Genomic DNA, 17,032 nt, shown 5'->3' on the forward strand with positions numbered 1-17,032 from the left:
GTTGTTTTGTTCACATAAAAAATTCTTACAGCCATTTCATTGAGGGTGGGGTTCTCTGGAAAAAATAATGTGTGATCATGTAATTAAAGACTATATCATAATGGATACAAACAAGAAGGCTGAATTAAGGTTGCCTGGACAGCCTTTTAAGTGCTTGACTTTGCAATTTTAATGTTCTTTTAATGTAGTTTTTTTTTTTGGTACGTAAAGAATATGGTATGTAAAGAATAAAACGTTTGACTCTGATAGCTAACATTGTCTTAAGTTAAAAATGTGCAGAATACTTCAAAATGAGCAACCATTTTTACACCTTTCCTCCACACCCCAGAAATTCTTTTTTTTCATTACCTTTCATAGAGTTTTTGTCAACTTGTAGTGGGAATAGATTTCATTATATTAGCTAGTACTTTATTTAGACATGCTAAAAAGAGTTAACCTTTCTTCTTTTTGGATGTCAAATGGGTGAAGTGAAAGCACCTTATCTTTTTAGTCACAGTTTTTTAATGAAACGTTTTGGTTTTGAAAGTAAATGGCATTAATTTCTGTAGAGACCACTTAAACAGAAAGACAGTTCTGTTCCACAGCACAGCTGAGTATGACATTTGCGAAGTACCTGGCAAACAGTCCATGGGAATCATCTGATTATCCTACAAAGAAGAGCTGATACTGAGATAGTTTGACTTTGCTAAAGTATCAGATTTATATCCCAGTATCAGTTTCCTCTGGTTCAACAACGTATTGAATGGTTTTGGCTGCTGGGACTACTTGCTCACCCCAGCTATAAGATAGGATGATTATATTTGGAGTGGCTGGACATGCAAACCAGCAAGGCAAAGGTAATGGACAGCGTAAGAGACCATGAGAACACTGGCAATTGGAAGGCAAGGCTTTCATATGTGAAGGTAATCTCCTGATTGGCAAATTCACGGTTCAAAGGGATTATTAACTGGGTTATCTAATCTTTCAGAAGCCGTCTTTACTTATATCTTTTTCCCAATATTGCTGTCCAAACTCTGTCAATGCAAACACGTTTTGAATTGTTTACAGGAAACAATAAGCTAGACTATATATCAGGTGGTCCACATTAGGGAAGACTGACCCACTTTATTGTGCAAGTAAAATGAAAATTAGAGTTAATCAGGATAAAGAAGGCCTTTTTAGAAAGCTCTCCCCCCCCCCCCCAAAAAAGCAAGCTAAACCTCTCACTCACACAGCTTCACTTAATGTAACTGTATGCAGCCATTGAAGATAACTACACTTTGTCTATGGATTTTTATGTTGCTTGTTTGTATTACAACCTTGTTTTTATTTAAACATTGTTTTGAGTGTCCTTATATTACAAGTGATCTAATAAATAGATTTCTATCATGAGGGGTAGAATGAGGTAAAGCCTTTAGTCAGATCATTTTTTACATTTTAGCCACACCAACAGCAAACTTGTGTAACATTTTTATTTTTTATATTTTAGTCTATGCATGGAACATTGAAAAGTGTTGAGGGGCCACCAAACTTGGGTATAAATTTGCTCCTGAGCACTAAACCCACAACTCAAAACTCAGCCAGTCACAACAAAGAGGATTCAAAATCCATCAACGGAACAGAAAAGCTGGAGAAGAAATCTCCCTCTCCTGTAAAGAAAGCAGAGCCCAAAAAAGTAACCAACCCTGGCTGGACGTGCTGGGAATGCGATCGACTCTTCACTCAGAGAGATGTGTACATATCCCACATGAGGAAAGAGCATGGAAAGGTAAATTACTGTAGCTTCCAAATTAAATGAATTAATGCTAAAATAGCAACAGTTACTTTTTTTCAAATTCAATAGACCTTTATAAATAGAGGGATAATGTTTCTGATTATTTCATTTTTGTGCTCTATTTTTTTTCTTCCCTGTTCTCATATCCATTTCCTTTTATGTTGCTTAGCTTTTTAAATTTCTACTGAAAGACTCTTATCGCCCTCAGTTAATTGTAGGGTTATTTAGTCAATACCAAAGGTTGTTCAAGAACAGATGGAATAACTGAAAAAAGTTCCTATGAAATTTTTCTGAGTCAGCTAAACTAATTTCTGATTCTCTTTCCATTCCCCTCACAATTCTTTAACAGTTTGGTTCCAGAGGACATAATTTTTTTTTGTTTTTGTTTGGCCAGATGAGTGTGGTTGTTATAAATTACAGACTTACGTTACATGTTGCATTCCTCATGCATCTTTGACTGCCTCTTCTAGATCTAGTAACCTTTAGAGCTAGTCAAAAGAACAGGAAAAAATCCACCAAAAAACCCCCATTTTTCTTCTTCGAGTAGCGTCCCTATGGGTGCTCCTCTTCAGGTGCCCATGCACCTCTTGAGCCTTTGATCAGAGATTTTCCGTTAGCAGTGTCCATTTGGCCTGAACATTCTCCGAATGCTTCCTCATGCCAGACACCGAGAATATACAGGGATGCATGGTTGAACCCCTGTCAGTTATTTCTCAGCCACCTTGACCTGAGATAGAGCCTCAGAGGGTCCGCCTTGAACACACCTCTGTTATCTTGTATGCAGTTTTTTCCTATCGTTGTTTGTTTAGTTAGTACAGGTTAGTTATTAGTGATAGTTTTAGTTAGAGATATGTAATGGAAGGATTATTTTGTTCCTCTCCTTCCCCTCGGGGAGCCTTATTCTCCAGGCAGGGCATGCCTGGCTCACCAAGTTTTATACTCCGCAGAGAGGCTCTACCTGTTAGCGACAGCCACTCTAAGTGTGTCCATTGCTTGGGTGAGTGCCATATCTCCCAGAAGTGAAGCTTCTGCCTGGCTCTCAAATCCAGGTTAAGGAAGGAAAGGGAGATTAAACTCAGACTGTTGAGGATGGAACGCTCCCTTTGACAGCTTTTGAATCAGGCTAGAAAAACCTCCCGTACATCTGTCTCTGGACAGATCCAGCTCTCCTTCAATCTCCACAAACACTTCCCCTTGGAAAAGGGAAGATTTTGGAGGCTACAGCTAAGGTTTCTAAAAAGAGGAGTGCAGACTCTCATCTTAAAAAGCCAGCTCCAAAAAAGCCCAGGTCTCCTTCGAGATCTACGGTCTCCAAAGCCTCAAGCTCTTGGCTTAGTACTGTTGAGTTGAAGAACTCCTCCTCCAATACTGGTGGAGCTGGAAAGTCCCAGAGCTTGAAGGAGAGACATGGCTCCGACAGGGCCACAGCACAAGGAGAGCATGCATAAGCATTCCAAACTGACACCATTGGGCTCAGCCCTCCATCAGTACCTACCCATTCAGCACCCTCGGAACCAAGCAAGCAATGGCTCCAAACACCATTGATGCCTACGTTGTTAGGGCCCTCCTCCACCATAAGCTTTAGCTACTGCATCCTCAGTACCGTGTCGGTACCATTCCCCTACTTGGTACCACAAGAGTTCAGAGTCCCCGCTTTCTACAACCCTAAATTAATCTCTAAATCTAGTGCTTTATGTAACTAATACTAAGTGTAAACAAAGCAGTTTTTTAAATAGAAAATCTTGCAAAGTGGTACTAACTGTTTTTTCCAGGGGCAGTAAAAAACATGATTTACCTGGTAAAAACTACCTCTGGTAAATACCATGCCATTCCTGCCACTCCAACCTGAGACCTCAACCTGGTACTCAGTTACCTTATGAGACCTCCATTTGAACCAATGGCAACCTGTTCACTGCTCCATTTATCTGTGAAGGAAGACTTTTTAATAGCCATCATGTCAGCCTGTAGGATCAGAGAGATTGGAGCCTGGATGGCAGATCACCCCTTTATGGTGTTCAAGCATAAAGTATATTTGTGTCCACACCCTAAATTTTTACCTAAGGGTACTGTTGGAATTAACTAATCATAGAATATCAGGGTTGGAAGTGACCTCAGGAGATCATCTAGTCCAACCCCCTGCTCAAAGCAGGACCAATCCCCAACTAAATCATCCCAGCCAGGGCTTTGTCAAGCCTGACCTTAAAAATATCTAAGGAAGGAGATTCCACCACCTCCCTAGGTAACGCATGCCAGTGTTTCACCACCCTCCTAGTAAAAAAGTTTTTCCTAATATCCAACCTAAACCTCCCCCACTGCAACTTGAGACGATTACTCCTTGTTCTGTCATCAGCTACCACTGAGAACAGTCTAGATCCATCCTCTTTGGAACCCCCTTTCAGGTAGTTGAAAGCAGCTATCAAATCCCCCCTCATTCTTCTCCTCCACAGACTAAACAATCCCAGTTCCCTCAGCCTCTCCTCATAAGTCATGTGTTCCAGTCCCCTAATCATTTTTGTTCCCCTCCGCTGGACTCTTTCCAGTTTTTCCACATCCTTCTTGTAGTGTGGGGCCCAAAACTGGACACAGTACTCCAGATGAGGCCTCACCAATGTCGAATAGAGGGGAACGATCACATCCCTCGATCTGCTGGCAATGCCCCTACTTATACATCCCAAAATGCCATTGGCCTTCTTGGCAACAAGGGCATACTGTTGACTCATATCCAGCTTCTCGTCCACTGTAACCCCTAGGTCCTTTTCTGCAGAACTGCTGCCGAGCCATTCGGTCCCTAGTCTGTAGCGATGCATGGGATTCTTCCGTCCGAAGTGCAGGACTCTGCACTTGTCCTTGTTGAACCTCATCAGATTTCTTTTGGCCCAATCCTCTAATTTGTCTAGTGCCCTCTGTATCCTATCCCTACCCTCCAGTGTATCTACCTCTCCTCCCAGTTTAGTGTCATCTGCAAACTTGCTGAGGGTGCAATCCACACCATCCTCCAGATCGTTTATGAAGATATTGAACAAAACCGGCCCCAGGACCGACCCTTGGGGCACTCCACTTGATACCGGCTGCCAACTAGACATGGAGCCATTGATCACTACCCTTTGAGCCCGACAGTCTAGCCAACTTTCTATCCACCTTTTAGATCATTCATCCAGCCCATACTTCTTTAACTTGCTGGCAAGAATACTGTGGGAGACCGTGTCAAAAGCTTTGCTAAAGTCAAGGAACAACACGTCCACTGCTTTCCCCTCATCCACCGAGCCAGTTATCTCGTCATAGAAGGCAATTAGATTAGTTAGGCATGACTTGCCCTTGGTGAATCCATGCTGACTGTTCCTGATCACTTTCCTCTCCTCTAAGTGCTTCAGAATTGATTCCTTGAGGACCTGCTCCATAATCCGTTCATCTACCAGTGTTTATTCCAAAACTGCATAGCTCTTTGCAGATGATCTGTTCTCATGTCTTGGATGTTAGGAGGGGGTTGGGTTTGTATTTAGATAGGACCAAACAATTTAGAAATGTCACCTAGATTGTTCATCTCCTTCACAGATAGTCTCTGTGCACAGATCATGGATCTATCAAGATGGATATCTGGGTGTATTATCACTAGTTTTGGTACTGTGGACATTCAACCCCTGCAAAGGGTGATAACGCATTCTACCAGATCACAAGCAACATCCACAACATTACTTAAGAATGTGTCAGTATCTGAGGTATGAGGGCTGCAACATGGGCTTCATTATATACATTTTCTAAACATTACGTTTTGATCCATGCAGCTAGATCCGATGTGGCACTTGGTAATGAAGTACTGTCTTCAGTTCTGGACTCAATTCCAAAACTTCCTCTTCCCTCTGGGAGTACTGCTCGGAAGTCACCTGAAGTGAACACCCATAGGGGCACTACTTAAGGAAAAACAGATTACTCATCTGGTGCGGTAACTACCGTTTTTCAAGATGTTTCCTCCTTGGGTGCTCCACTACCCGCCCTTCTTCCCCTTTGCTTTGGACTGTTCTCTTTGGAACGTGTGGGTGGAGAAGGAACTGGGGGCAGTTTGCCTGCACGTCCCTATATAGCCTCGGTGTCCAACACAATGAAATATAGGGAGCATGCGCGGGCTGAACAGACACAGTTAATGGAAAATCTCTGATCAAGGGCTCGAGAGATGCATACACACATGAAGTGGATCATCCATAAGGACATACTTTTCGAAGATCCACAATTACTGCACAAGTGCACAATCTCTTCTTCTTCTTCAAAGTTACCAACATTTTCTGACTTGTTCTACTGACATTTCAAACACTGGAACAGCTTGTAACAGACATTTACAAAAGAAACAAAATATGCTAGAGAAATGTTTCTTTTTTCCCCAGTTGTGGAAATTCCTGAAAATTATAATGGCCTGCAGTGCAGGTGGACATTACTCTATGTTGCACTAGTCTCAGGTTCATATCTCATGACCAAAGAGGGCTAGATATACGACCTTTTTGTGGAAATATATATATATGGAATTTTCTATCTGTATATTTGGAAAAGGAAAGAATTCTAGCTTCCCAACAAGACATGTCCCTTCCTTCTAAGTCTAGCATTCCTAAGATATAAAATCATGACATTATTATGTATAGAAAACTACTTTAGGTAGTTTTTACAGATTTCTAAAATCTGTAGGACTTGTTGAAAAATTCCAAAATTCAAAATTGTAATGACTTTTTTTTTTCCAAAATGTCAGCACAGAAAAAAGACTAAATTTTTGTGGAACAATGAAAATGAATTTCCCATTTTTCAAAAATGTATTTGTTGTTTTTCTCTCCCAGGGAGGCCTGTATAGTTGGATTCATGGTACTAATGAAGCCTGGCTTTACAGGTGGAGGGTATGAAAAATAGTACCAATAAAAACAATTAAATTCTCCAAAAAAAGCTTTTTTTCCTCTGAAATAGGCTGAGTAAAGAGAATACATGGGGGTGTAATGTGGTATAACGTTTTGGATGGCCTCTATAACACGCTTATGGCTTCATCATGAGAAGCAGTCATCCATAGCTCTTGCCAAACTTTAAAGCATACCACCAGGCATTTATATATTGTAAAAATGTGGTTTCAGACTGTCTTCAGCTCATGTCCCTCCAGATGTCTTTTCTTTTAGAAACATGTACAAGGGATTTATACCTGAAGAAGCATGGTACTTAAGAAACATAAGAACGGCCATACTGGGTCTGACCAATGGTCCATCTAGCCTAGTATCCTGTCTTCCAACAGTGGCCAGTGCCAGCTGCTTCAGGCGGAAAAAACAGAACAGGGCAATTATGGAGTGCTTAACTGTAAGCTTGTGAGTAGTCCCATAAGCTTCAGTGGGGCTCCTTACATGCCTACATGGTTTCATTTTTTTTTCAACTGGCCTAAGGAGTCACTATTTTAACGATTAAATATAAAATGGAGGTTGGGGTCAGAGAGGACTGTGTCTGTAAAAACTTCTAATTTAGGATTAACCCCATTTGATATATTTTCCCCATTATCTGTGAGAGGTCCTGCAGCCATTCCTAAGCAGTGTAACCATTAGGGAGGATGTGCACACCAACTAACAATCTGGCATTCAAAACTATAGAGATGAAATAACTGTCCCTAAAATCGTCTTCAGTTCCTCTTAATTCTGTCAGCACAAACAATCTGGAAACATTCCCTTTTGTCTTCAGCCTGTTGTATGGTTAGGTTGGGCAAATCTGGAGAGGTGCTCTGCATTCAAGACATGTACCTCCTGTGATATTGAAATGCCTGAGATCAACATATGGGCTTAAGAGTTGTTTAAAAATTGGCATTTATGTAGGAGCTATTTGGCTTCAAGGGATAGGAATGAATGGAGCCAGAAATTGAATGTCATCCTCCTGGAAAAGTCCTTGCTGCTCATTCCTTTGAATCTGTTGGCTAGGAATAGATGGATTCACCTCTGGAGTCTCATTCCCAAGCATTGATCCAAGAACTCGGCTCAGAAGTCCCAAATGGAATACTGGGAGACTCTGATTTACCTGGCCAGTGCCCATGAAAAAAAGAGGAAGGAGATGAAGTTTGAGTCACTTTGGAGGAAAGGTGTGTTCTCTATCAGAAAAGGAAGAAATGATCCTAGATATCAGATATTTCTTCTTCTAGGCACCAGGCAGACTCTGGATCAGACTATGTCTCTTTGCCATCCTCTCACTTGAACCTGAATGGCAAGTATAAGCCATCCTCAAATCAAAGCACTTCAGCTCAGTGTCTGAGTGATCTGGATTTCCTTCTATGGGCACAGCGCTCCTAGCTAGGGTCCAACCCAGTTCTTGCAGATCTGTTGCATATTTAGACCCAAAGAGTCCTTGGATCTGACAGTCTCCTAGTTGGGAGGGGATAGTTTGAGTGAACCAGGAGCCTGGTTCTAATTAACTCAGTTGAAGGATCATCTAAGTCAAAGTGATCTACGTTAGATCAGTCAGCTTTCTTTTGTCTTTTTCTTTCAGTCCTCTGTTCCAGGTCTTTATCGAACTGGCCTAAGGAGTCACTGTTTTGAAGCAGAAAGATATAGTTCAGGGTTTAGAAAATCCACTTGCCTGGAAGCAAGAAAGCTTTAACTGGTGACTGTGGGGGACTGACTTATCAATTTCTGAAGTGTTTAAGCTGTCAATACGATTAAATTATGGCTGCGACAATAAACTTCTAATTGTAAACCTTCTAGTCTCCTGAGTGTGCAATGAGTGTGCAGTGTCTTTGCTGCAAGCTCAAGGTGATAGACCTGCTGTTTAAGGGACTGACTTGCTGAGTTCTTGGATTGGTCATATGCTAAATCAGTTATAGGGGACATTAACAATGGCTTGTTCTTTGAGCTTTTGCAGCTGGGAAGAAGTGCTCTTCAGATACTAGAGACCCTCTGGCCATTCTTAGGAGTACCATCACTAGAGATGATTCCATTAATCTTTCTCTTTTAGAGAAACTCAACACAATAGAGGGCTTCTATGCTGGCACCTGCAGCTGCTTCTATTTCAAGCAAGTACCATTTTGAAAAAAATCTCCTGAGAGCTCAGAATGAATGACATAAATTGTTCTGCTTCTTTCCTTCCTTTTTGGGATTGTTTTTCCCACCTCCTTCCACATGGTCATCTATAATATAAAACCATTAGATCCTCGAAATTATGAAGAAGGCTTATGTCCTACAATGGAATGCCATGCTATACCCCATCTTTCTGCATGCCTTTTCAGGGATCTTTCCTATGAGTCGAAGTTGTGAGATGAAATCACCGTCCTTCACATTTGGCAAAGCAGTGCTTCAGTCTATTTTCAATTAGGTATCCCTCGCCCTTCCTCCTGCAGTTGTCTGCTCCTTGCTAATCTACCAGAGTGAAGATGTGAAGAGGCAATTTGGCAATGGAGAAAGGGTTATTTAATAGTAACTGGAGTTATCTGAAAACATTGCCTATGTAAATTCAAACTGATCCTCCCCTTTTCCCCCTCCATCTTTGGTGGCAGAGAAGAACTGAAAAGAGGGCAAGGGCATCTCTTTTTTTCACTACAATTTACAATGCTGGTAGGCGTGTGCATGCCTCTTAATGGTCACACAGTTTAGAAACTGTTCTGGGACCAGTGACTCCTACAATGTTGTCCTAGAGAGGCAGTGTCCTCGAAGAATAAAAGATCTGGGTAAGTAACCTTACTTTGTTATTTTTAAAAGATTGAGAATATATACTGCCTTTGATTACCTTGCTAGTTAATATTTTCTTCTTTTTCCCTTCTTTAAAGCAAATGAAGAAACATCCTTGTCGACAATGTGACAAATCTTTCAGTTCATCCCATAGTCTATGTCGCCACAATCGTATCAAACACAAAGGCATTAGGAAAGTTTATACCTGCTCGTAAGTTCTACTTTTAATGTTCTTTAAGATCAATGGAGACAAAGGTAAAGAGAAAAGTAGAGGCTGTTGTCAGTTTATCTGCACTTCTTGTTTATGCAAAACCAAACATCTAATTAATTCAGTTAGATCAGTTAATTTATTATATGAATGCATGGATCAACTCTGAATTTGAATGACAACCAGAGTATCTGGGCTGTCCCACTTATGTATAATATAGCACAGTGGTTCTCAACCAGAGGTCTTCCAGTGGGTACATCAACGCATCTAGATATTTGCCTAGTTTTACCACAGGCTACATAAAAACCACTAGCGAAGTCAGGTACAAACTAAAATTTCATACAGACAATGACTTGTTTATACTGCTCTATATACTGTACACAGAAATGTAGGTACAATATTTATATTCCAATAATTATATGGTAAAAATTATAATTATAGTTATATGGTAAAAATGAGAAAGTCAGCAATTTTTCAGTAATAGTGTGCTGTGACACTTTTGTATTTTTTATGTCTGATTTTATAAGCAAGTAGTTTTTAAGTGAGGTGAAACTTGGGACATGCAAGACAAATCAGACTTCTGAAAGGGGTACAGTAGTCTGGAAAGGTTGAGAACCACTGATCTAGCATATTGCTTTATGGACTTACAATAATGAGCATAGTAATGGGTATGTCACCTCTTTGGTTACTGGGCAGTATCTGCCATACTCTAAACCCATTTCAGGCTGATTTCAACTGATCTGTTAAGTAGTATCCAGTTGCATTAGTCACTCATTATGTGATCTGGTTGGCCACTGTTCCATTTGTTCCATTCATCATCTGATGAGCATCAAGAGCTCCTATTTTGACTTGCATCGCCTTTACAAGAAAACATACACCTCTGGAGCGATCAATCCAGCGGGAGTCAATTTATCGCATCTAGTGAAGTTGCGATAAATCGACCGCCGAGCGCTCTCCCATCAACTCCAGTACTTCACCAGAGCGAGAAGCGTAGGCGGAGTCGATGGGGGAGCGTCAGCAGTCGACCTATCACAGTGAAGACACTGCGGTAAGTAGCTCTAAGTACGTCGACTTCAGCTATGCTATTTTCGTAGCTGAAGTTCCGTAACTTAGACTGACTTCACTCACTCCCCCTCCCTCCCCAGTGTAGACCAGGCCTAAGCGTGTATGTTCATTTTAATGTCAGAATCATATCTTTGTATCATAAAAATATTGTCCTTTTTGAATTAGCAATGTAATTATCATAAAAAATGTTAGTTCCCAAAAAGCGATATATTTTGAAAGAGAATATTGGCGTATATCTCTTTCTCCTGTTCTCTTCTGGGAACACCCCTTCCAGGAACCATCGAAAACACCCCCATCCCCAAACCAAACATCAGTTGGGGTATGTTATATAATATCCAAGGTCACCTGGGAGGCTTTCAAGCCTCACAACCACCTCCAGCTGAGGGTGCAAGCCAGATGGGGAGATAAGACTGCTCTCTTGACCAACCTCGATGCATGCCAAGTGAAGTGGAACGGGAGCTAAGAAGGGATGCTTGGTTCAAAGTGGGAGGTGAATCAGGCCCAGAAACTTAGAAGAATCCAGGGGTGAGGTCAGACTGAGAAGTTTCTGCAGTGCCTAGCTCAATAGGTCTATAAATAAGACTCCTAGGCACTAGCAAAACAAATAATAATAATAATGATATTTGGAATCCAAATTCAGACTGTAGGGGAGATGTTTGCTGCCCAGGTGAAGCTTGGATTGGGGAGGGGAGATGTAGAATGGGTGTGTCTAATTTTACCCATCGGTGATGTGGACAAAAGAGTAGAGGGGGAAGGAGCTCAGATACTTCAGTTTTCACTTTGTTTCCCAGTATGTCAGCTTCTAGGATGTTACATCCAAGATATCCACAGCAAGAGAGAGAGAGGTTAATTTGCTCAAATATTTTTAACTAATAGTGTATTTGGTAATTTTGTTTACTTTTTAATTCTTTTGTATACAAACTTTGTTAGAAAAATATTGGTGTTTTCTTTAACAAATTGCACTGGTGCCTGGATATAATGCACTAGTGAAGTTGCGACAAGTTAAAGAAGTATGGGCTGGATGAATGGACTATAAGGTGGATAGAAAGCTGGCTAGATTGTCGGGCTCAATGGATAGTGATCAATGGCTCCATGTCTACGTGGCAGCCGGTATCAAGTGGAGTGCCCCAAGGGTCGGTCCTGGGGCCAGTTTTATTCAATATCTTCATAAATGATCTGGAGGATGGTGTGGATTGCACCCTCAGCAAGTTTGCAGATGACACTAAACTGGGAGTAGAGGTAGATACGCTGGAGGGTAGGGATAGGATACAGAGGGCACTAGACAAATTAGAGGATTGGGCCAAAAGAAATCTGATGAGGTTCAACAAGGACAAGTGCAGAGTCCTGCACTTAGGACGGAAGAATCCCATGCATCACTACAGACTAGGGACCGAATGGCTCGGCAGCAGTTCTGCAGAAAAGGACCTAGGGGTTACAGTGGACGAGAAGCTGGATATGAGTCAACAGTGTGCCCTTGTTGCCAAGAAGGCCAATGGCATTTTGGGATGTATAAGTAGGGGCATTGCCAGCAGATCGAGGGACGTGATCGTTCCCCTCTATTCGACACTGGTGAGGCCTCATCTGGAATACTGTGTCCAGTTTTGGGCCCCACACTACAAGAAGGATGTGGAAAAATTGGAAAGAGTCCAGCGGAGGGGAACAAAAATGACTGGGGGACTGGAACACATGAGTTATGAGGAGAGGCTGAGGGAACTGGGGATGTTTAGTCTACGGAAGAGAAGAATGAGGGGGGATTTGATAGCTGCTTTCAACTACCTGAAAGGGGGTTCCAAAGAGATGGCTCTAGACTGTTCTCAGTGGTAGCAGATGACAGAACAAGGAGTAATGGTCTCAGGTTGCAGTGGGGGAGATTTAGGTTGGATATTAGGAAAAAAATTTTCACTAGGAGGGTGGTGAAACACTGGAATGCGTTACCTAGGGAGGTGGTGGAATCTCCTTCCTTAGAAGTTTTTAAGGTCAGGCTTGACAAAGCTGGCTGGGATGATTTAATTGGGGATCGGTCCTGCTTTGAGCAGGGGGTTGGACAAGATGACCTCCTGAGATCCCTTCCAACCCTGATATTCTATGATTCTATGACTACTTCATATCTGTCTTTTTTTTTTTTAAAGATTGTTTATAAAAAAGGTAAACATTTGACCATATGTATGTCTGCTTTGCACTTATACAGGCACTGCCCGGATTCAAGACGCACTTTTACTAAACGGCTGATGTTAGAAAAACATATTCAGTTGATGCATGGCATTAAAGACCCTGATGTGAAAGAAATGACAGAATCAACCAATATCGAAGAAAGTGAAGTAAAAGAAGACACAAAGGTAAACACTTTAGGAGAACCTCTTTCAACAATGAATTTTTTGGTCCCTTCTTGTTTGTGTGAAGTTAGACCTTTTTATAGATGCATAGATTTTAGCGCCAGAAGGGACCATGATGATTGTCTAATCTGATCTCCTGTAAAACATAGGCCTGCATCAGGTCGATAGCTTGTGGTTAAACTAAGACATGTTTATTAGAAAGACATCTAGTCTTGACTTAAAGACTTCAAGTGAGAGAGAATTCAGCCTATGTCTTGATGAGTTGTTTCCATAGCACCTCTTTAAAGGTGCTCTGTTGGAAGCTTTGCAAACCAAAATCCTTTATCAACCAAACAGCTACAGCTTAGATAGAAGCTATGTTTGTTGGCAAACTGGCACCACCAAACTCATTTCACATAGGACGCTGAACAACCATCACATAGTAATAATACCAATTTAGGCTTAGTTTAAAGTTGTAACTTAAAGTAATCCATAGAATAAGGCAGTCCTCCTGCAGTGCCGGATGAGTGAGTGGTGTTGACTAACACTGAACAATCCTCCTTGGCCAGAGGAACACTGATCCAAAAACAGAGCTTGGAATGTTCATGGTATATATTAAGTATCTTGGTTTTATTGAGACAGACCTCGTTTTCCATTCGATGCCTGGGAATTTCTTTCAGGACACCTGGAATATTCCCATTTTTTTTCCCATTACATCAATCAAATATTTGAATTTTTTTATCAAAATTTATTTCCATACTAAGTAAAATGTTGTCTGTGTTTACCAGAAATAAATGGTAGAGTGGAATTAGTGTTCAGTGTGATGAAGAATGGTAGGAGTGAAGAGAAAACTAAAATGGCTATAGGGTGCTATCAGAGTTGTTGAGTTGCCCAGGGTGAATGTTAATGACACTTGTTCAGTGTTTTATGATCAGCTCATTCTGTACACTAAGAAATATACACGTCTTTGAGTCAGAGGCTGATAGTGGTGACACCAGCACACATTTTTTAAAAAGGGAATTTATGTGTGACTGTTTCACTACCCTAAAAAATGTTGCCATGAAATTGTCCCCGCTTTCTAAAAACATTTTTGAAAATAGGGTCATGTTAGGTATATAGTCTAGAAATATAACGTGGATTCTCTGAGTCAAACAGGTAAGTGAAGGATTTTTGAAAAATATGCCTCTTGCTCAATAAAATGAAGAAACAGATTGGTAGAAGATTAGTAATCAAAAATTGTACTCAGTGATTCATCTTTCTCCAGTATCTCCTTTTGGCCACAAACAGTCAGGAGGTGATCTACAGTCATCATCGTCATGCATGGAATAAAATCAAATCCAGTTAAGATTGAGATTTCTGAGTAAGCACTAAAGTGCTCATGGACATATTTAGGATATCTTTCTATCATTACTGTATCATTGAATATTATATTTTAAAACAGTAATACTGGAAAACATTTATTAATGTTTGTACAATGCACCAAATGCTGTTACTTAGCTAGCAAAATCAATCTCTTGTACAATATATTAAGGAACTGATTCTTGTTAACATAGATGGTTGTTTTTACTATTTCAGAGATTGGATTTAGGAGTGGGTTATTGGAACATACCCATGGAAGGTTTTTAAGTCCACAAGTGGTGAATATTCATGAGAACTGTGTATTTATAACTGCATAAATACACTTTTGTTGTTTTTTAGGTTCCCAGTCCAAAGCGTAAGTTGGAAGAACCTGTACTGGAATTCAGGCCTCCGAGAGGAGCAATCACACAGCCATTGAAGAAGTTGAAGATAAATGTTTTTAAAGTCCACAAATGTGCTGTGTGTGGCTTTACAACAGAAAATCTTCTTCAATTTCATGAACATATCCCTCAGCACAAATCTGATGGCTCTTCGTATCAGTGCAGGGAATGTGGCCTCTGCTATACCTCTCATGTATCTCTCTCCAGGCATCTCTTCATTGTACATAAGCTGAAGGAGCCTCAGCCAGTATCGAAACAGAACGGGTCTGGGGAGGATAGTCAACAAGAAAATAAACCCAATCATGAAGATGAATCATCTGACAACATGGTATCAGACCGAAAATGCAAAGTGTGTGCAAAGACATTTGAAACTGAAGCGGCCTTAAATACTCATATGAGAACACATGGCATGGCCTTCATTAAATCTAAAAGATTGAGTTCAGCTGAAAAGTGATCAGATATTTGAGAAGCAAAAATCCACCTCCACATTGGAATATAAATGACATTTTTGTTACAGAAAGTTCTCCGTATAATAGTGTTAACAGTACAGTTCAGGCTGTTGCAATATATTCTACATAAATGTATCCTCTTCACCTCATTGTCTATATGCTCAATAAGCATTAAAACAGTATTTGAGTTGAAAAGAGTTTGTATATATTTAAACTAACAATTTTTATACTCTTTGTTACGTGTTTGTATTGCTATTTAGTGGAAAATCAGGTTTTTGTTTTGTTTGTTTTGTAGTAAGTTTCTTTAAAACAGAGTTCTTAACACAGGGGTAGTTCCTTCAGTTCCGTTAAACTGTTTTATATATGAAATGCTTCTGAAAGAAAGTTTAGTTAATGAAACTGCACCAGAAAGCAGTGCTTTTATGTATAGGGAAGATTTTGAAAATCAATGGGACTCGTGCTTCTAAATCTTTCAGGTGGTTTTGAAAATCTTTCCCTAAGGAATAGTCACTGCATCTATAAAGAATACAGTGTTTAGACAGTAACACCAGAAATACCAGGTGTTTACTATTCAGAGTGCATACTCCTTAGAACGTCATTGCACTTTTGAAAAAATGTTACTGCACAACTGGGCATCACTACATCATTTGTTTAGGCCCTGCAAGGAGGTCTTTAAGGTCACACAAAGTTAAAATTGTTACAGAAAGGCTGGGCTGCTGTGGATTAAACAAATAAAATGTAATTAGATAAATACGTTTTATAATTATGGTGGGGTTTGTCATATAATTTATTTAACATTATATAGAAGTGAGTACACAGCATTGTGTATTTTCCTTTCTTCTGGCTCTTGAAAGAAAATAGTTTAATTCCTTGGCTGTGAGAGTTGGTATTTCCCAGCTCTGTATGCTAATGCCAAGTGTCCTGGTGCTCAGTGTTCTGTCCAACCACAACTGTCAAGAAGGTAATACACCAGCCTATTTCAGTAAAAGTTGGCCTTTCAACATTAGCACAGACCATCTGAAACTAGTTCAGTCATTTCAAAAAGTATACCTAATATTACCGGTTATGCATTCTTGAAGTACAGAAAAGGTACCATACTGTCCCTTTCATATATAGTTCTCTGTGAGAGTTATATTTTTGTTTGTTTGCTTTTGCATTTTATACCTTGTATGGATCCCTAAACAAATTTTGTACCTTTTTTAAAAAAAATTGTGTATATATAGATATCCGCATGATATACTGTAGTAACTGTTCGGTTCTTTAAAAGTCTTGCTGCTCTCAAATGTTACTATACACTATGTCCATTATAACTGTATTAAGTACATTTCATATGTAAATAAATGTGGCGCATTTTGCCCCTAAAGATTTGTGAGATTCTGTTATTTATCATTAAATTCTAACAGCGTTAGAAACCTGAGCTTCTATGTAAAAATCCTTCTTGCCATTCTGTGTTGTATATCAGAAACTTTAGCTCTACCTTTTCTCTCCATCCATGTTCCTAATTTGGTTGATTAGTAGATGCTTGTTATCCCCTTTATACACTACTCAAGTATTAGGTGGTTATGCAGTACTTCTGTATGCTAAAGCTTATAGCTGAAGTTGCAGGTTCCTGGTATGTTTTTGTCAGTTATGTGCACTGGCTATCATTGCCCTTTTGTTAAGTGTATACCTTTTTAACACTTGTTTGTTGATGAGCACTGTCAACTGTACAGCAAATAAGTTATCACTATGCAGCAATGGTGTTTTGTATACAGTGAACAGATAATAAAGGTTAAATTTGCACAGGCATTATTAATACTTTTTGTTGTCTGTTCCCTTTCCATTATTGTACACCTACAAAGGAGA

At 40.1% G+C, this 17,032-nt stretch overlaps 1 protein-coding gene across 5 annotated transcripts in view; it reads left to right on the top strand.

Moving 5' to 3' along the window:
• The window catches only part of ZNF532 (zinc finger protein 532), an 85,609-nt gene extending 69,059 nt beyond the window's left edge, over window positions 1-16,550 (top strand). For all 5 annotated transcript variants that reach the window (XM_007069421.4, XM_043547348.1, XM_043547349.1 and 2 more), the window contains 4 exons: window positions 1,469-1,747; window positions 9,513-9,625; window positions 12,876-13,023; window positions 14,698-16,550. In XM_007069421.4, coding sequence (XP_007069483.2) covers window positions 1,469-1,747; window positions 9,513-9,625; window positions 12,876-13,023; window positions 14,698-15,192 — 1,035 coding nt within the window. In that variant the 3' untranslated portion in view covers window positions 15,193-16,550. The remainder of the gene's footprint in view (window positions 1-1,468; window positions 1,748-9,512; window positions 9,626-12,875; window positions 13,024-14,697) is intronic.
• Window positions 16,551-17,032: the final 482 nt, after the last annotated feature.

This window comes from Chelonia mydas, chromosome 5, assembly GCF_015237465.2.
Source record: "Chelonia mydas isolate rCheMyd1 chromosome 5, rCheMyd1.pri.v2, whole genome shotgun sequence".
Classification (NCBI taxonomy): Eukaryota; Metazoa; Chordata; order Testudines; family Cheloniidae; genus Chelonia; species Chelonia mydas.